General features: G+C 50.1%; 1 protein-coding gene across 4 annotated transcripts in view; it reads left to right on the top strand.

The window, feature by feature from the left end:
- Nucleotides 1-20,124, top strand: part of ACACA (acetyl-CoA carboxylase alpha) — a 210,694-nt gene that overhangs the window by 32,176 nt on the left and 158,394 nt on the right. For all 4 annotated transcript variants that reach the window (XM_029611735.1, XM_029611732.1, XM_029611734.1 and 1 more), the window contains exons 3-14: nt 1,579-1,711; nt 3,628-3,766; nt 4,124-4,233; nt 4,561-4,642; nt 5,518-5,616; nt 7,250-7,356; nt 7,646-7,756; nt 7,901-8,110; nt 8,921-9,091; nt 9,921-10,082; nt 10,681-10,844; nt 12,976-13,126. In XM_029611735.1, the coding sequence (XP_029467595.1) occupies nt 1,579-1,711; nt 3,628-3,766; nt 4,124-4,233; nt 4,561-4,642; nt 5,518-5,616; nt 7,250-7,356; nt 7,646-7,756; nt 7,901-8,110; nt 8,921-9,091; nt 9,921-10,082; nt 10,681-10,844; nt 12,976-13,126 (1,639 nt within the window). The remainder of the gene's footprint in view (nt 1-1,578; nt 1,712-3,627; nt 3,767-4,123; nt 4,234-4,560; nt 4,643-5,517; nt 5,617-7,249; nt 7,357-7,645; nt 7,757-7,900; nt 8,111-8,920; nt 9,092-9,920; nt 10,083-10,680; nt 10,845-12,975; nt 13,127-20,124) is intronic.

Below are 20,124 nucleotides of genomic sequence, written 5' to 3'. Positions count from 1 at the left end.
TCATTCTTGCAAGCAGAATGAGGGCCTGGCCTTCCATGTGCGGGACAGTTGGTCATCTGGGTTAAGGCCCATCTCCTGCCAGCTTAGCTGCTTCTCGGGAGAAGTTGGCAGTAGTGTTTTCTTCTTGGCAGCAGGAACTAACACAAGAATAAAATACTAAAAAAAAACCCATTTTAAGTAGCTGCTAGTTAGCTCCAGTGCACAATTCCTTCCTCCCTTGGGCTATGAAACATTAACCAATGGTGCATGCTGGGGGCATGGAAACGGTGCCCAGGAAGCCCTGATACCAAGGAGCACAATTTAGTAATTAGTTGTGGAACTCGGAAAGTAACTTTAGGATTTAGAAAGCTCTTTACTGAGGCCACACAGGGTAACGTTGTTTTCCCACAGTCCTTAGCCTGCGAATGCAGTAAAACTGGAATGCAGAGCTGCTGCTGCGGGGCATCCCGAGGTGCGGTGCTGGGAAGCTCCATTGATCAGCTACAGACTTTTTTAAAGTCAAGAATGTGGGACGTTTTGCTAGACACGTTAGGGCATTTGGTCAAACTTATTACCTGTTATGTACAGATGACTCCGCAGCCTGGGGTGGCCTTCAGCCGCCCTCTCCACTTTTCTTCCTAAGGCCTCACTTTGTGGCCCTCTTCAGTAGGATCTGTGGTGACAAAGTGGGCCACCAGGGCCTTTATCTGCTGAAATCCTCCTAGGTTACTGGGGGGGAGAGGGAGGGAACCACTTTTTGTGTGATGGTGCCCAAGTCCCTCGCCTGTGACGTCTGCCACCTTTCCGTTCTTACTGTCACCATTATGCTGTACGGCCACGTGTGGTCATCTTGCTTCTGAGAAAGGCGCATTGTGCCCTAAGATGTGACTTCTTGACTGTGCAAAAATACATCAGAAGAAAAAAATTCCTTTCTATTTTTGCCGGAGCTTCCTTGTTCCATGGAATGGACTTTACTTCCTATTGCAATGAACTTTTGCTGATTTTGATTGCATTTGCTTTCGTAAGTACATTTCCTGAAGTCTCTTATTTGTTTTGTCTGTGCATGTGGGCTAGATTGTAAGCTCCAGGGAGCAGGGACTGGCTCATATCTATAATCTGTGCATCGCTGCACAGGTCTGGTAGTGCTTCAGAAGTGCTAAGCAGTTGGGATAATGTAGCAGTGTTTGGTTTTCCCCTGTAAATCTCCTGTATAGATTTGCGGTTTCCCTTAAGTTGCCAGAAAAGGATACCATGTGACTCCAGCTGAGTCAGTCCTGGTTTTATCCCCAGTGCCTCTCTGGATTTGTAGTTTCCTGAGGGAAATTGGACTTATAAGTCTAGCAATGCAGTGAGGCACAATCCAGATTCAGAGCTCTTGCTGTCCCTAATTATCTGGAACCCACATCTTAATTGTCAGGGTATGGAGTCTTCATCTCCCCTGTGATTTTTGGGGTACAGACAGTCAGTCTTTCCTGTGTAATTGGGAAGTGAGGGCAAGGGGAGCAGTCTCCCTTGTATTGTCAGGATGCAGATTCTTATGTTCTCCTCAGGATTGTGGGGGTGCTGATGCTCACATTTGCCTCTCTGTTTCTGCTCCAGGCCCAGCATGTCTGGCCTGCATCTGGTGAAGCAAGGCCGGGATCGGAAAAAGATTGATCTGCAGAGAGATTTCACCGTCGCCTCCCCAGCAGAGTTTGTCACTCGTTTTGGGGGCAATAAAGTTATTGAAAAGGTAAGTACATTTTTTTTTGTTTTAAATAACCAAAAAAAATTTCAAACACCTCCCTCATCAGTACTTCTGTGTGTTTAAAAAAAATGGTGAAGAAAATGTTCTTCTACAGGGAGCACAAGATGATGTCCCACCTCCAGATACCACCCATCCCTACATTGAGTTTCCACCATTATGAATGCAATTATTGGGGTCCTGATGTCACTAGTCCCTAACCTGCAATGGATTGGACTGTGGTTCGGGCTTATCGACAGCAGACATAGAAGTAATTTGCGTTCAGGATATTGGTCTGAGCTAATGAGTCAATAAAAAAACAGCTGAGCTGCTAAGTTAGCCACTAACAGGTCAATCCAGTAAAGTACGGCCGCGTTTACCCCGCTCCTAACCCGCTTTCTACTCACTTTCCGGCCGCGTTAGCCCTTCCTGCGATACACAATCCCCTTTAACCCATCCTTACCGCCTCTTTAAATCACTGGGTAACCCCTTCCGCCCGCGGCATGTATATTAAATGTAAACGATTGAATTAGCTATTCCCTCCCATACAGTAACGTGCGCCCCGACTATCGCTTTTTTACCCTGCCGTTTTGCCGCGTGTTTAACCTGCTAACTTACCGCCTACCCTTACCCCTGCGTTAGAGGCAGGGGTAAGGGTAGGCGGCAAACTTTCCCCCAGCCCCCGCTCACCTGCCCTGGCCGCGTCAATGGATGCTGGTCTCCGGGGCAGCCCCAGTCCTCTCCCCCCTCCTCCCGAAGCAACGAAAGCGAAAAAAATCTAAAAAGCGAAAAAAAAAAAAAAAGTAGCAACGAAGTGGACGGTCGGGATTGCCAGTCCTCTCTCCCCTCCTCTCGAAGCAAGGCTGCTTTACTTTACTTTACTGGATTGACCTGACACACTTTGAATCTTTCCCGTATTTTTTCTTCCCTTCCCTCCACTTTCTTCCAGCACTTTGCCTGTTTTCTTTTGGGGGCCTCTTGTTTTCACCACATCAATTCCCTGCTCCCCCCAGCAGTTAAGGCCTCCTCCCTCCTCACAGTCCCATGTGTAAAGCAACGACTAACTTTTTTTTCCGCAGCCGCTCGAGATTGCCAGTCCTCTCTCCCCTCCTCCTGGAGCAAGGCGCGAAAAGCAGCCTTGCTTCGGGAGGAGGGGAGACAGGACTGGCAGTGTAAAGCAACGACTTACTTTTTCGCAGCCCTTCTCTGAAGACTGACATCGGCTCCCCTGCCTCCCGGCGGTGAAGATGGATGTCTCCACGGGCGAAAGCGGCCCCTGTGCGTGCAATTGGGCTGCTCAAGGCGTGACGTCATGACATTTGAAATGACAGATACCAGCGTGTCCGTGAAGCCTTAGGCCCGCGCACCCAGGTTACTGTATAGGCGCTGTATAGCGCTCTATACAGTAAAATGGGTTGCGCGGGCCTAAAGCTTCACGGACGCTTCTTAGATGCAGCTTGCATTTGCAAGCTATTTACATACAGGATCGAGCGGTAGGTGAGCTGGATTGTGCGTGCGGCAACCGCGGGTGCGCCGGGCACTAATGCAGCTCTTCCTACCACTAGTTACTGGATTGACCTGTAAGTTAGGCCCCTGTTTTCAGCTAAACTTAGGGACCTTACTTTAGGCCTCTGGAACTGTGGCTCCTAAATTTTATGCATACTTTCACTCGCCCTGGAAATCGCTGCTGAGCATTTAACTTCATTCCCTTGACCTGACCTTTCCCCTGGCCTAGCCCACCTCTTAGGGTTCCGAATTTGAGTGCTTAGATAAGTGAAAATGTTCAGTTTGCTGGGTCTAGGTGTCTAACTCCTGAGGTTAGGGGGCCTAGAATTTTTTTTTAGTATTGGTGTGATTTATTTTTGATTGGTGAGAAGTTGCAGCCTCCACACACACAGCTTGAATTCTGACCTTTCTCCCCATAGGTTTTAATTGCCAATAATGGGATTGCGGCAGTAAAATGCATGCGCTCCATTCGGCGCTGGTCCTATGAGATGTTTCGTAATGAGCGTGCAATCCGCTTCGTGGTCATGGTAACACCAGAGGACCTGAAAGCTAATGCAGGTGAGTTCCCTCGCTGGGCAGCTTCCCCCCCCCCAAATCACTCCGCCTTACCACACCCAACTGGGATCAGCACTGCAACATCTGAGCAGTGTTGCCTCTACATGTTCTGATACGACATCTGTCTTAGGAGCCGCTCGCTCCCGTGTGCTCTCCCCATGAACACAGCCAGTCTCATCCTCTTCCTGGGTAAAGGCTATCCAATGACGTGTGCATCACATCGTACCTACCCAGGACGTGGGTTAGCACTTACCACACTGCTCGGACAGTTGTGGCTTCTTGTCCTACCCTGTGAGAGCAGAGTCCTCCAGCAATCCAAGACACGAGTGATTCCCAGCTGAGTTGCCCTTGTGCCCGCAGAATACATCAAGATGGCCGACCATTACGTGCCTGTGCCTGGAGGAGCCAACAATAACAACTATGCGAATGTGGAGCTCATCCTTGACATCGCCAAAAGGATTCCTGTGCAGGTGAGGAAGGGTCCTGTTGGTCGTCCTGGAAAACTGGCCCAAGATGTTGGTGTTTGTGAGGGAAGAGTAGCTTCTGCTCTTTGAACGGGTTGGTAGCGCTGAGGAAGCGTGAATGAGTAAACCAGTGGCCTTTCAATACTCTTGGGGGGGAGGGAGGGAGGTACTAGACTGTGCACCCCTTGACCTCTCTGTGGCAGCCTCAGTAATTGTCCACCTTGATTCACAAACGTGATGTGACATCGAGGCTTCTCTGAGGGCATGAATCGCAGTACTTCCGTAAAGATGTCGTGCCCTGGTATTTCCTGATGTGCTGTATCCTGTCTGTAGGCTGTCTGGGCAGGGTGGGGCCACGCTTCTGAGAACCCCAAACTACCTGAGTTGCTGAACAAGAATGGCATTGCTTTCATGGGTAAGTTCTCCCCCGTTCTGCCTCCGGCCGGCATCTATTTATACTAACCACTGTTTGCCTGCACAGCTGAGAGCCCCACATGAGAAACATTTATAAAATAATTAACACGTGACTAGCATGAGAGGGGGAGGCAGAACACCCTTTTATAAATGCGTACAGAGAAGGGCGACCAAAATGATAAGAGGAATGGAACAGATCCCCTATGAGGAAAGACTAAAGAGGTTAGGACTTTTCAGCTTGGAGAAGAGACAGCTGAGGGGGCATACGATAGAGGTGTTTAAAGTCATGAGAGGTCTAGAATGGGTAGATGTGCATCGATTATTTACTCTTTTGGATAATAGAAAGACTAGGGGGTACTCCATGAAGTTAGCGTGTGGCACATTTAAAACTAATCTTTTTCACTCAACGCACAATTAAACTCTGGAATTTGTTGCCAGAGGATGTGGTTAGTGCAGTTAGTATAGCTGTGTTTAAAAAAGGATTGGATAAGTTCTTGGAGGAGAAGTCCATTACCTGCTATTAATTAAGTTGACTTAGAAAATAGTCACTGCTATTACTAGCAATGGTAGCATGGAATAGACTTAGTTTTTGGGTACTTGCCAGGTTCTTATGGCCTGGTTTGGCCTCTGTTGGAAACAGGATGCTGGGCTTGATGGTTCTTATGTTCTTATGCTCCCACTAGTGCCTAGGAGCTCATATCAGTGGGTATGAATGGGATGCTGAAGTTGTGGGAGCACCAGGATGGGTTTCTGTCCCCTTTTCTCTCATATAAAGGCTTTCATTCTACCCATTCTTCCCCACCCCTCCCAATTACATCACTGGAGAAATCAGAATGTGGTGTTCTATGCTCAAGTTTCATTTGCTGGTCCTTGCAGGCCCTCCCAGCCAAGCCATGTGGGCATTAGGAGACAAGATTGCATCATCCATTGTGGCTCAGACAGCGGGCATCCCCACCCTCCCATGGAGTGGCAGTGGTAAGATCCTAAAGTTGTATGCACAGCGCCCTCTGATTAAAGCAAATAAAAGGGGTCCTAAAACCACGGTGAGCAGGCCCCTGGGGCTTCAGCTTCTCTATTCACTACCCCCGCTCCAAATGGAAGAGGATTGAACTATTTTGTATTTAATGCCAGAGGGGTTTGCTCATCTGGGGGGGTCTCACATGTGCTTTGTAATGTAGTATGAATGCCCTCTAGAAGGACACACATGATCATGGAAACAGCCTCCTCTCCAGTGCTGGCTGCCTTCCCTGCCAGTGGTAGCAGTGAGGCCAATGTTCAAATAGGCCGTTTAGCGGAGAAGTTATCTGGCTAAAGATAGCTGGATAACTTGTTCCGTATATTCAGCTGGATAAATGTCTGGCCGAATATACCTGCTTAAAGTTATCCAACCGCATGTAGACAGATAACTCAGAAAACTTAACTGTCTGTGCTTGAATACAGTTGGTTAGGTTTGTAAGTTATCCGGCCTTGTGTGGCCGGATAACTTACTACTTATCAGGATAACTTTACAAGATGTCAGAGTAAGTATCCATGTAGGCGGATAACTTTTGAATTGCCCGTCTAAATGGCTTTTGAGTATTTATTTTATTTCTGTATTTAAAAACATTTATTATCCGCTTATAATGAAAACAGTCGAGCTGAGCGAATATCTATCCCAATGTGGATAATATCACTGCCTCTTTGATTTTTGCATGCAGGTTCTCTAGGGCCATTCTTAAGATTTACTTGCTTGTCAGACTTGTAGAACTGCCCTGACTCACCTGACCTGCCCCGGGATCCAGGCAGAGGCCGATACCTGAGAGGGGCGTGAACAAAGCTCCCTTTGTCCGGAGTACTTTAATGCTCCTCAGAGGACATGAGGAGAATAGGGAAGGAGCTGCATTGTGCCATCCATGCGGCAGGCCTGTGCAGCCGAGATAAGAGAGAGAACGGGTTTTTCTATACAAATCCCCCCCTCCTCATTATCATCACTTTAATTAAAGCTTATACAGTCAACAGAATGGCATGGCGGCGTCTTTAAAATAGGGCAGATCTTATTTGTACCCCTCATAACACCTGCCTCCACCACCTACACTGAAGGGAAGAATATTTTATTTACTTAAATTGTTTTTAGCCCACACAGTCAGTCAGTAATAAAACATTTTGTCAATACAAAAATGGATACGGTACAATGGCGAAAACCAACTGACGAAGAGAGCGCAGTGCTGCTTCCAGTCACATCAAACCAGTTTCCCATTGCGCACAGTATGCTTGCTTAAAAGAAAATCCCCTCACCTGCTGCCTAAAAGTGAAGTAACCCATGCTGGCTTGCTAACCAGGGCTCCTTTTTGACCTTCAGCTAGCCTGGCCCTAACTCTGATCCCTTCAGGCCCCCAGCTTTAAGCAAGGAAGTGGAGGGATCTGAGACCAAGGCATCCTAGGATCCTGATTCTGGCGCTTCCTAACGGGTTCCCACCTCCCACACTTTGCAGGCTCCTTCCCTACTAAAATGCAGTCATGGGTCCCTGCTTGCAAATGGAGGGCAGAGCTGCTCCCTTTAATTCACTGAGAGCTGCTAGACGCTGGCTCTTCTTTTAGCTGGGCTGCTCATTGGCTTATCTCCTTGCAGGCCTGACAGTGGATTGGCAGGAGGGCGAGATGAAGAAGCGCCTGCTGACCATCCCCCAAGAGATCTACCAAAAGGGCTATGTCAAGGACGTGGATGATGGGCTGCAGGTAGGGGGCCAGTGGGGAGGGCCGGGGGGCTTAGTGCACCCGTATTAGGCAATGCCAAGATTCGTTTCCATCAAACTGACAACAAGCGCTTGTTTTTCAGATCTTTAAAAGATCGAGTGCTGTCTCCCCATGCACTCCCTTCCACTTTTATGGCATGAAAACCTCCCCCAGCCCTCACAAGCACAGGGTGGTTCCTTAGGCTCACTCCCCATTCGTTCTCCACACCTTATCTTCCTCCTTTTACTTTTTTCTCTCTCCCCCCCCCCTCCTCTTCTTCCAATCCCTCCAGGCTGCAGAGGTAATTGGTTATCCAGTCATGATCAAAGCCTCCGAAGGAGGAGGGGGGAAAGGCATCCGAAAAGTGAACACGGCGGACGATTTTCCCAACCTCTTCCGGCAGGTAAAGACTTTTTTTTTTTTGTTTTGCAGTCTGATTTGTTTATGTGAGTCGCTAGTCACCGTGTGGCTCGCTGTTAACCTGGCGAGTTTTTGCCGTAGCCCCTCCCTCTCTTTTTATTTCATGGTATCGCTGGTTGTATGGCAGGTGCAAGCGGAGGTGCCTGGCTCGCCCATCTTCGTGATGAGGCTTGCCAAGCAGTCCCGCCACCTGGAGGTGCAGCTGCTGGCCGATCAGTACGGCAACGCCATCTCCCTCTTCGGCCGCGACTGCTCCGTGCAGCGCCGGCACCAGAAGATCATTGAGGAGGCTCCCGCCAGCATCGCCACCTCGGTGGTGTTCGAGCACATGGAACAGGTACTATTGCGGGAGACCCATCTGGCCCTGTGGCCCTCAGACCTGCACATCTTCTGTGCAATTTCCCCCCAAAGCTGTCAAAAGGGAGAGCAATAGAGTGCCATAGAGGTTTGACTTCTCCTTCTTCTGCCACCGCAAGCCCCCTCACTCTTTGAGGCCATGGATCTGGGAGAGGACTGCAGAGGAGTTTAAGGGTCGGTAGCTCCTGCAGATAATTTTTCCATTGGCACCACACAGAAGACTTTCTTCCAAGTGTGCCGCCTCCTGCTCAGATGTCAACAGAGAAGGAGTAGAAAATGGCATGGAGAGGGCGGAGGGGCACCTGCCTGCATGGTTCAGCTGCGGTGCTGCCTGCTGCCATATAGGAGGTCTGAGGGGTTTTTTTTTGGTTGTTTGTTTTAATTCCTGAATCTAGGCTTCTGCTGCCTGGGTTGTCCAAGGGCTCGGGATACCGCTGAGGCAGCGTTTACAGATTCCCCTCCCCCTGATCCAGGAATCGAAGCCAGGGTTCTCAGCATCACTGAGCCACTGGGCTGGTTATGGGGATTACTGAAGATTAGGATGTCATGTAGGCCCTGACTAGACAGGCCTCTACGGTTACTGGCTACTATTAGCTAACGGCCAGTGAAGCTGCAGTATAAGTTACAGATGAGGGGATACTTTGGGTGCCCTGCCCATTCCGTCTGCCTGTTCATGCTCCTTTTCTGACTGTGCCACTCAGTTGTGTGCTGGTGATTCTGATCGCCAGTAGTGGGGATGGGCATTGATGGATTGGCAGGTTGTGTCTAATAGAACTCATGTCTGTCTTAGTGTGCAGTGAAACTTGCCAAGATGGTGGGCTATGTGAGCGCCGGCACGGTGGAATATCTCTACAGCCAGGACGGCAGCTTCTACTTCCTGGAGCTGAACCCCCGGCTGCAGGTGGAGCACCCCTGCACTGAGATGGTGGCCGACGTCAACCTGCCTGCCGCCCAGCTTCAGGTAAGCCACGGCCAGTGCAGTGCCCAGTGTCTGAAGGGAATGAAGCATGCATCTGCAAGAGTTGTGCAAAGGGGAAGACTCAGAAAGCATTCCTGTGTATCCAGCTGAATCCTGACACTGAGACAGAGAGAGAGTCTGTGTGTGTAGTGGGTAGAACAACTGGGCAGACCTGAATGCTTAGCGCCATTGTACAGTGCTGTATATGTCCAGGAGCGCTAAATAAATGTGCATAAAACCCTAAATCCCGCCTCTAATCCGACTAGTTGCTTGTGGATGAGGCTAATTAAATCACTCTTTCTAAATACAATAAATCAGGAGAAAAAATTGATAACATTTTGGATTCTTTTGGGGAAAACTTTATCATTTTTGGTTCAGTTTATTAAATCCATGTAACCCCACCCATGAGGTAAATACCTGGATTAGAGGTGGAGCTTATGCTCGAGGCTCTTCTGATCAGTGACTGATTTGTGATGTTGGGGTATTTTTTTACTCAGCCCTTTTGCGCTCTCTCTGTCTGTTGCCTTGCTGAGTGTCCTCAGCTGGTGTGTTGCAGTATTTGGATAAGGAAAAGGTGACCACCTCCTCCCCCTACCCCTCAGAATAGTTCCCTGCCTGATTTCTGTTGTTTCCAGCCGTGAACATTGGACCATGCAAGCAGTGTTGTGTTTGTGCTGGTCCCGCATGAGCCGATCACATCATCCGATTTTTTTACGGTGCATGCATGTGTAGAGCAGTGAACGTCTTCCCCCACCCCCCAGGATGTGTTGTTAAACTCGTTGGCATTGGCATGCTTTAGAAGCACCGGTAACAGGTCCCGTTTTCTGTGCAGATCGCAATGGGGATCCCACTGCACAGGATGAAGGACATCCGGATGATGTATGGTGTCCCCGCTTGGGGAGACTCGCCCATCGACTTCGATAATTCAGTCCACGTGCCCTGCCCTCGGGGTCATGTGATCGCTGCTCGCATTACCAGCGAGAATCCCGATGAGGTGAGCTTTTTCCCCTTGGGAAAGAAGGGTCATGGTGTGCGGGTCCAAAGGGGTAGCCTCAGGGATAACATTAAAAAAAAAAAAAAATTCTCTCTTCATGGGAAAGGGTTGTGGATGCATGGAACGGCCTCCTGGGGCAGGCGGTAGAGATGAAAAACAGTAGCGGAACTCGTGAAAACCTGGAAGAGGCACAGAGGATCCCTAGTGACAAAGACTGGGGTCTGTGGCACTGTACCAGGAAGTGAATGGGCTTTGGCTTGGTACCGCCACTATCTACAGGCTGAGGGAGGAATGGGCTATCAGGCCACTGGACTCTGGTTCAAGAGAAGCCCCCTGAATACCCTTGGAACAAATCACTTTATCTCCCTGTGTTCCTAGGACCCAGTCCTAGGAACACAGGGAGCCCATAGTCAGCCCATGAAAAATCTGTAGGTTCATTGTGTCACCAACAGGATGTGTTTCCCACCCAGTTAGGGAGAGCATCTTTTCAGGGCCTGTCTGCTGTGGCCCCCCCCCCCCCCTTTTGGATTTGGGCAGTTCTTGTGAGGTCCGGTCCCGCTCGCCCTGGCGCTGATGCCTGCTTGCCTCCCTTTTGTAGGGTTTCAAGCCCAGCTCTGGAACGGTGCAGGAACTGAACTTCCGCAGCAACAAGAACGTCTGGGGTTACTTCAGCGTGGCGGCTGCTGGCGGGCTGCACGAATTTGCTGACTCCCAGTTTGGTCACTGCTTCTCCTGGGGAGAAAACCGCGAAGAAGCCATCTCGTGAGTGACTGTGGAGCCTGGCATCCTGCCCGGGGTCTCTAACCCAGGCACTAATCTCACTGGGGTCTCCACGGGGAGTCTTATCCGAGGAGCTCATCACCTGCATGCACACAGGACCACCTCGGGGGCTTGTCCAGCGTCTACACACAATATTACTGGGCTTGTAGCCAGGAGCTTATTCCCCCACACAAATAGTCACACACACACACTCTGACTCAGTACATCACCGTTCCAGGTCTTTGTGGTAGGTTTATTTAAGCAATAAGAGGATAGAACAGAGAAAAAATAAAATTGGATAATACAGAAGAGTTAGTTGCAGATAACAATTACTACATATAGATAAAGCTTACATTTTCCAAGGGATCAGTCTGTGCTATCACGGGCAGGAAGCCACCTCTCTCTCCCCCCTAGCTATTCAGTTCAGTTCTTAAACTGCCAATTTTCTTGGGAGAGAAGCAGCATTCCCTCTCTTTATACTCTTATCAATTTCAAGCAGGGCTGTGTGAGTGTGTGGAAATCCCTCCTCCCTTCACTATTCATTGTTTTACTTTGTCCCCGTAGAACCAGGGGCACAGCTACGGTTCACAGATTCTTGCCGGTTTGTAAGCATGCTTTAGAATTTCACAGTGAAAAGCAGTACAGGTTGGCCTGGGGCCTTCACACTAGTCTCTGTCTGGGTGAGAACTTGGAATCCACCACGGCCTAACCTCTAAACGCATCCTCAGCCAGAGTAGTCAGAAGCAGTTCCATTACAGGGGGCCACGTGTGTGCATGCAGGTGGTAGCACGAATGCCAGCTTTTCTGAAAGTTTTTCAGGAGAAGGTGTTTGAATTCCACATTGAAGTATATTGAAGCTAGGGCACGTTGAACACCGTGGCTGCATGGCTTTCAGCATTTAAGTTGCTCAGACAGTCTCCACGTGATACTGGCTGACCATGACGGTTTTTCTTGCCCTCCTTGAACAAAATCCACCATCCTGCACACTTCTTGGAAATGAAGAAGTCAATATTCAAAAGCCATTTAAAGTTATCCATCTAAATAGCAAGGTTTACCATATTCGCCCCCTTATCCAGTTAGATTTTAGCCGGATAAGTCATTATGCAGCTGAAACCTAGCCGGATAAAAAGAGATGTTCCAGGAGTGTTTTAATGAACGCTACTTACCCGGATATCTTCAAAGATATCCGGGTAAGTAGCGTTCATTAAAAAAAAAAAAATCAAAACCAAGAACAGTCGTGAGCCTCCTGGACTGATTTCCCCCCCTTGCTGGCCAGAAACTCCCCCCCTCAACCTCATGAAATGTTTTAAATTAGGAGAAATCTGTGCCACCAGGCCCAGCCCTCCAGCCTCCCCCGCCCCACGCACCTCTCCGCTCATGATGCGACCCACCCGGTGCCTGTATGGTGGCTATGCAGTGCGATGCTGGCTGCTTCCAGCATTATTGTGGTGAGGAGGCTGGAAGCGTATATTTACCCTGATCGATTACGCTTCCAGTCTTGTCATCAGAGTAACGCTGGAAGCCGCCAGGATCGCAGCATACACACAGGGGGCCATGATACAGGTACCAGGTGGGTGGGAGAGCTTCTGGAGGAAGGTGAAATTGATATGTATATTTAGTGGGAAGGGAGGGCTGGAGGGCTAGGCCTGGCACCATAGATTTCTCCTAATTTAAAACATTTCATGGGGTTGGAGGAGAGGAGGTTCCTGGCCAGTTGGTGGGTTGAGACTTATGGTAGCGGAGTGGAACTAGGTCCAGGAGGCCCTCAACTGTTTCTATATTTTCTTTGAAGATATCCAGATAAGTAGCAAGTTATCCATCCACACAATGCCAGATAACCTTTGGCCTAACTGGCCATATTCAGATGCTGGCCGGTTAGGGTTAAAGTTATCAGCTGGATGTAGCTGGATAACTTTCTCGTATATTCAGCTGGTGGTTTATCCCACCGGATAACTTGTCCACTTACCACCCTACTGAATATTACCCCTGGAAAATCCACGCAGACTTCTGGAAGTATTCTCCTCTTCCCATGGCTTGGCACACCCCCTGTTCCAGATTTCCCATCCACTATCAATGACTGATCCTGCAGTTGGAGGGCACTGACCATGCTGCTTGTCTTCCCCTTGTGCCCCAGTAACATGGTGGTAGCTCTGAAGGAACTGTCCATCCGAGGCGACTTCCGCACCACGGTCGAATACCTCATTAAGTTGCTGGAGACGGAGAGCTTTCAGCAGAACCGAATAGACACTGGCTGGCTGGACAGACTCATCGCTGAGAAAGTGCAGGTACCACCCAGTAGAAGGGAGGGGAGGGACGGGTGCTGTCAGACCCGGACCTGGACGGGCAGCGCTGATACTTTTAGAGTGCAATGTGATCGTGACAAAATTTAATTTAAAAAAAAAAAAGAAGTGACCTCTAAGAATTAAATCAATATTCTGGGCGGAAGTAACCAGGCAGTGTTCTGAAGGTCCACATGGTGTGTGCTTAGACCCTAGATGAAAGTACAAATGTCGCCTGTAACGTCTTATTCTTTCAAAAGTCTTGTAAGGGGGTTGGGGGGGGGGGGGTGGTGGAGCAATTATTAAATTCTCTGCATTGGAACAAATTCAGTGGGTGTGTGTTTCTCTTTCTTGTGGGCTTTGCACCCCCACACTGAAAGGGAAAACATGCGTACGTTCCCTTTAGGGGCCTACTGCAGGGACAATGTACGCACTGTTACTCACACCGGCTGTTCCCTTGGGTAGATCTTTTGCTGGAAAGGTGCAAACATAGATTTGCAAATGCTGTCTATGCAGGCACCTTTCCTCCCCTCCCTCCCCCACCCCGACCTATATGTGCTTCCATGAACATCCCCCCTCTTGATACGAGTAGAGGTTTGTGCGCAAATGTTTCTCTTGTTCATACCCCAGATCAGTCCAGACAAGTGGGTTTTGCATCCCTACCAGCAGATGGAGGCAGAGAGCTAAAATGTTTGAGGCACTGCTACATAACAGAGTGCCACCTGCAGTACCTCAGTATTTCTCTGTCTCCAGCAGATGGCAGAGGTGCAAACCTGCAGTTAAGAAAAAAGAAAGAAAGAAGAGATAGAAGAAGAGAAGTTAGTAGACACTCCCTGAGGTGCTAGGTACTCTTATAGGCCATCCCTCAGGTTGTGCCAGGCCAGCGGGTGGTGTACAGGAGTCCTGGTTCCCTCTTATCCCCTGAAGGCTCCTTCCCAGAGGTGTTGCCAGCAGCAGGGAAGTATTCCTTTTTTTTTTTTTGCTTGAATTTCTTCCTTTGCTGTGGCTGCTGTTTCTTTAAAGAAAAAAAAAAGTGTTACATTTTTTCTTTCAGTAGCAACCGCTCCGGCTGTTCCTGGTTTGATCATCAGGGCAGGCCCAAGCTGGGGAAGGGAGCAGTGTAGCTCCTCTGTTTGCAGCTTCGGGCTGCTCAGGGAGCCAGATGCGTCATTGGGCAGTGTTCCCCTACTCTCTCACGCACCGCGATCTCGCAGCTTCTGTTCCTCTGCAGGAGGCCCAGCCACGTGGAGACAAGATGGCGCTGACCTGTGGTTTCCCAGCACGGGAAAGCTTCTTGGGCCTGCGGCCTGGCTCAGGGACAGCTGAATGCAGTGGTGCAGTGCTGCAATTCATTTTCTGGAGGTGATGGGCCCTCTGGGGGGAAGGAGACTGGTAGAGGAGCCATGGGTTCCCATGGCCCTGACCAGATCAATACTGGGAGCCTTAACAGCCTGTCAGGAAGGTGACAAACTCCTGGGAGCCATGGGTCTCCCCTCCTCCGTTGTCTCTGGCGATCCTGTTGGGGAAGGGGGGTGTAGGGGATAAGCTCCTGGGTTCAAGCCCCCAGGTGTAATCCCAGTAATTGTATACGAGATTAGCCCCCCAGGTCAGAGCCCCTGGGCAGGATACCAGTGTACACGGTCTGAACCCATAACAGGGGGGAAGAGCTGTGGGCCAGACAGGAGAGAGGATGATGTGGAGCTTTCCTCAGAATTTGTCTTGCTTATGGATAAGGCCTTTTTAGCCAGGAAAAGCACTGGCTATAAAAGGCATTTGAGTCAGCCTTCTCGTCCTGCTGCAAATAGGCTGAGGGACTCCTTGACCAGGGGGTCAAAGGACCTCCTTCGCCGACTGGGCCTGGACCATTCTGAGGAGCCTAGTGGCTTGGATGATTCAGACCTGGATGACCCAGAAGATGGTCTTGGGGTTGTTCCGAAGGTGGATCAGGATGACCCAGCAGATCTCAGGTGACTGTCAGGATGGGGATAAGGACATGGCTGATCCAGAAGAGGTTCAAATAACAAAGGGAGATGGCCCGCAGGTGGTTCGTCTGTTCCATAAGAAGGAGTTGAGGCCCCTTGTTTTCCCATGTTCCAAAGGAACTGGGTATTAAGGTGGTCCAGGAGGAGTCTGATAATGAAGGGGTGGATCCATTGTTGGTTGGACTCCGGGGCCCACCATAAGCCTTTCCTCTCCCTAAGAAGATCAAGAAGCTGGTGAACCGGGAATGGGAGTTACCGGAGGCAGGCCTCAAGGTGGCTAGAGCTATAGCAAAGTTGTATCCCCTAATGGAGGATATTCTGCAGCTGCTGGTATTGCTGAAGGTACATGCTTCAATCTCGGCGGTCACTAAGAAGATGACTATTCCAGTTGCAGGTTTGGCAGCATTAAAGGATGCACAGGACCATAAGCTTGAGATTCATAGGGAGAAGATGTTTAAAGTCTCAGGGCTGAGCCTACGAGCGGCGATCTGTGGAAGTCTGATGCAGAAGGCCTGTTTACACTGAGTCCAGAAGTATCAGGAGAAGTCTTCAGCAGACGCCGGTGTTAATAGCCAAGCTGCTCAGGTGAAGGCTGGGATTGCGTATGTGACTAATGCATTTTATGACTTGATCTGGACTTCGACCAGGAATATGATCGCAGCGGTGTTGGTGCGACATCTGCTATGGTTAGTGGAATTGGTCAGCTGATAAGTGGTCCAAGTTTCAGCTCTGTCATCTTCCATTTAAAGGAAAATTGTCTGGGGAGGACCTGAAACAATTGATGAAGGTTTTGGGGGAGTCTAAAGGGAATAAGCTGCCAGAGGTTAAGATGACAGTCAGGAAGTCTTTTCTGCCTCACTCTAGGTTTCGGGAGGTGCGGCGGTTTCGTCCCAATAAGGGTTCTGCACTGTCTTCGGGGCAGAACCAGTGTTCCAGTAGGCAGCAGTCCTTTCAAGGCGCCCGTAGACTTCCCAGAGAGAGGGCTGACGATGGTAAGGCTTCACAATGAAGCCAGGCTGGTCCAATCTCGAGATGGCAGATGGCCTTCCACTACCACAGTTTTAAAACAAATGGACCAGGATTACCTCAGACCAATGGGTCCTAGAGGTAATAAGGGACTGCTATGCTTTAGAATTTTCTTGCCCCATCATGGAAGCTTTCATAGCGTCTCAAGCAAGTGGAAATTTTGGGACAAGTTGTCGCCTTCAGTTGCTGGCATGATAGTACTGGTGGCGGTCAGGGAGGTACTTGATTTACTTTGTCATGCCAAATAAGGAGGGAACCTTTCGTCCCATCCTTGATCTGCAAAAGGTGAATATGGCACTGCGAGTTCCCCATTTTTTCGTATGGAAATGTTGCGGACGATAATAGCGGCAGTTCATCAAGTAGTTTTTCGGGCCTCATTGGACTTGATGAAAGCCTATCTGCACATACCCATTCGGGAAGAACATCAAAAGTTTCTTTGTGTTTTGGTTCTGGGGCAACATTTCCAGTTTCAGGCCCTCCTGTTCGGTTTGGTGACTGCACCTCGCATGTTCATAAAAGGTGGTGGCAGCAGCAGCTCTCCGCAGGGAGGGGATCCTACTTTATGCTTATCTGGATGACTGGCTTATCCGAGGGAAATCTGAGGAGTTATGCTGGCAGTCTGTGCGCGTGGTGATGGATATGTTGCGGTCCTTGAGCTGGGTAGTGAATTTGGCGGAATCACCTGAGCCGTACCCAATCGCTGTAATACTTGGGGGCGAAGTTCGATACTCAGCTCAGCAGAGTGTTTCTCACCTCGGAGAGGATTTGGAAGTTTCAGTCTCAGTTGGTACAGATTTTGCAGATGCCAGTGTCCAGGGCTTGGGATTATCTTCAGGTCCTGGGTTCAGTGGCATCTATGTTGAATTTGGTGCCATGGGCCTTTGCCCACATGCACCTTCTACAGAGGGCATTGCTACCACGCTGGGATCCTTTGTCTGAGGAGTTTCATCAGCCTTTACTGCTGCAGGGTACTTCCAGGTCCAGTCTCTCGTGGTGGCTGTGATGGCCCAATTTTGAGAAAGGGATGGGCCTGGAGGTTCCGGACTAGGTTGTAGGGACCATGGTTTCCTGTATGTACCCGGATCAGTCCAGACTGCTGGGTTATGCCTCCCTTCCAGCAGATGGAGACAGAGAAAAACTTGAAAGCCACCCCCTCTTAGACTGGTGTTCCACCTGCGATCCTTCAGTATCTCTCTGTCTCCAACAGATGAAGGTGGCAGAACCTGCGGTCCTGATCCTTTAAAAAAAAATAAAAAATCAAAGTTAGCTTTCTGTTGGGAAGGTCCTTGTACCTTTAATTTTCATCTGGCTAGATCAAATGGTTAAAAAAAAAAAGAAAGACTAGGGAGAGAAAAAGAGTACATGTCCTCCCAAGGGGTTGGAGCCTATCCCCCTTGGTAGTAGGCACGGCTGGAGTTGGGGGCCCTGAGAGCCTGGTTGACCAGAGCTTATCAAACCAGTGAGTAGGGGAATTTACCGGTGGGCCGGTCCCTCCCCCTAACAGCCCAGAGACGTTTCCATTCCTCTGGTGAGACCTGCATTTGCTAAGCCTAGACCCAGGGACGTTTCATTCCCCTGGTTGATTGTGAGCAATGTCAAAAAAGAAAACAAAAAGAAAGCTCTTAGCTGGCTCAGGTCTCCCAGGATTCCAGAGGTGCTTGTTTTTTGCTGAGTTTGTTTCCCTTGTCGCAGCTCCATTTGAAACTGCCGCAGGAATCGCGGTGTTCTGCCTGCAGGGAGCCAGCTGTGCGGCTCTCCCGCAATGGCCTCTGCTCCCGATGAATTCCCAGGGGAGAAGGCCCGTTGGAGGTGACGAGGAGCGACAGGGGGGCATCCCTCACACGGTCCCGAGGTACAGGGAAAAAACTGCCTGCTCAGAGGCCTCGGCCTGCCCTGTTTCCGATCAGCGCGGGAACAGCGGCCATTTTGGATTTTCCAGGCTCCGATGTAGTGCAGGGCTTGGGGGTAGGGGACTTCCCGCCGCAGCTTTCCCCGCTGAATCTGAGCCCTGAGAGGCCTCAAGGCTCGGTGCCTGCTTTGCCCCCCCCAATTCGAGTTTTCCCCCCGGGGGGGGGGGGAGCCTTAAAGAGACAGCACCCTTTTTCTTCGCAATTTGTGCTTTTACTGCACAAAGCGTATCTTGAGGCAAAAGCTGATTTACAATCACAGGAGCCTCAACCAGCGAAGGTCTCCGGGCCTGCTGAGGGCCAGGACACCGCTAGAATTCAGACGGTCTGTGAGAATTCGGACGCGTCTGGGGCCCCGTTAGCCGAATCCCTGGATCTTTCTTTGCAGGACCCTCCCAGCGCTGACGTGGACGATGAGGTTGACAAATCCGACCCAGTTGAGGGAGATGATCCGTAGGTGCTCAGATTGTTTCGAGGGGAGGAGCTTGATCCTATGAACCCTCATGTTCTGTCGGAGCTAGGGATTCAGGCTCCGCAACAAGTTTCTGAGCCTTCCATGGTGGATCCCATCCTGTCGGGTCTTTGGGCTCTCCCTAGGACTTTTCCTTTCCACCCAATGCTTTTGCAGCTCATGACCTGGGAGTAGGACACGCCGGAGGCCAGTCTGCAGGTCGGACAAGTTATGGAGAAGCTTTATCCGCTACCGGAGGAGTCTGATCTTCTCACAGTCCCTAAGGTGGACATGGCCGTTTTGGCCATCACCAAGCGCACAACAATTCCAGTGGCAGGAGCGGCTATGCTTAAGGATCTCCAGGATAGGAAGCTTGAGGTCCTTCTTAAGCAGATTTTTGAGGTGTCTGTGCTTGGCGTCAGAGCGGCTGTCTGCAGTAGTCTCATGCAGTAGTACTCACTGCTCAGGATCTTCCCCAAGCAGAAGCGGAGCGTGTGGAGGCGGCAGTTGCATATACCGCAGATGTGTTGTATGATCTCCTCCGTACTTCCTCGCGCACAATGGTCTTCGCAGTGTCGGCCAGTAGAGTTCTATGGCTCCACAATTGGTCCGCTGACGTCTCAGTTGGGAGCTCTTCCGTTCAAAGGAAAATTTTTATTTGGAGACAATTTAGAACATCTCATCAAGTCCATAGGGGACAATAAAGTGTACAAGCTTCCGGAGGACAAGCCTAGGCCTTCTAGGACCTTCGGTTCATCTCGTTCCCGTTTTCGGGGGCAGTGCTGTTTTCGTCAGGGCAGAGCCCCTTCCTTCGCTCCGTGGCAGCCATCGGCGAGGTCCCAGGCTTGGGCTCATTCCTTTCACGGCCAAAGGCCCCCCCTCCCCCCCCCCCCCCCCCGCAAAGGGGTCTCCCAAGGATCTTCCGGCAACAAGTCTTCCCAATGAAAGTGCGCCGACCCACTCCTCCTTTCCGGAGATAGGAGGTTGTCTCTCTCTGTTTTTCGAGGAATGGGTCAAGATTACTTTGGATCAATGGGTTCTAAGCATCATAGAACATGGTTATGCTTTAGATTTTGCTTGCCCGTTGTGAGACCTGTTTTTGGTGTCTCCCTGCGGGTCCCAGGCAAAACAACAGGTGGTGCACCAAACCCTGTGTCGATTGAAAGCCCTGGGAGCCATTGTTCCAGTTTCACCGGCTGAACGCAGGGTCAGCAGGTACTCTATATATTTCGTGGTTCCCAAGAAGGAGGGCTCCTTCCGCCTGATATTGGACCTGAAGAAAGTAAACAGGGCGCTTCGGGTGCCCCGCTTTCACATGAAAACTCTGCGGTCAGTCATTACGGTTGTCTGCAAAGACGAATTTTTGGCCTCGTTGGATCTGACAGAGGCTTGTCTTCACATAGGGATCCGCGAACATCATCAAAGGTTTCTGCGGTTTATGGTCTTGGGCGAGCAGTATCAATTCCAAGTGCTTCCGTTCGGTTTGGCGATGGCTCCCTGCGTCTTCACCAAGGTGATGGTAGTAGTGGTGGCGGCTCCCAGAAGGGAAGGGATCTTGGTTCATCCCTACTTGGACGATTGGCTAATTCAGGCGATGTCGGAGGAACTTTGCAAGATAGCAGTTCGCTCGGTCTTGCA

The sequence above is a fragment of the Rhinatrema bivittatum genome, chromosome 8, assembly GCF_901001135.1.
Source record: "Rhinatrema bivittatum chromosome 8, aRhiBiv1.1, whole genome shotgun sequence".
NCBI lineage: Eukaryota > Metazoa > Chordata > Amphibia > Gymnophiona > Rhinatrematidae > Rhinatrema > Rhinatrema bivittatum.
The sequence above is the reverse complement of the archived record's forward strand: the minus strand, read 5'-3'. Positions and strand labels throughout refer to the sequence as shown.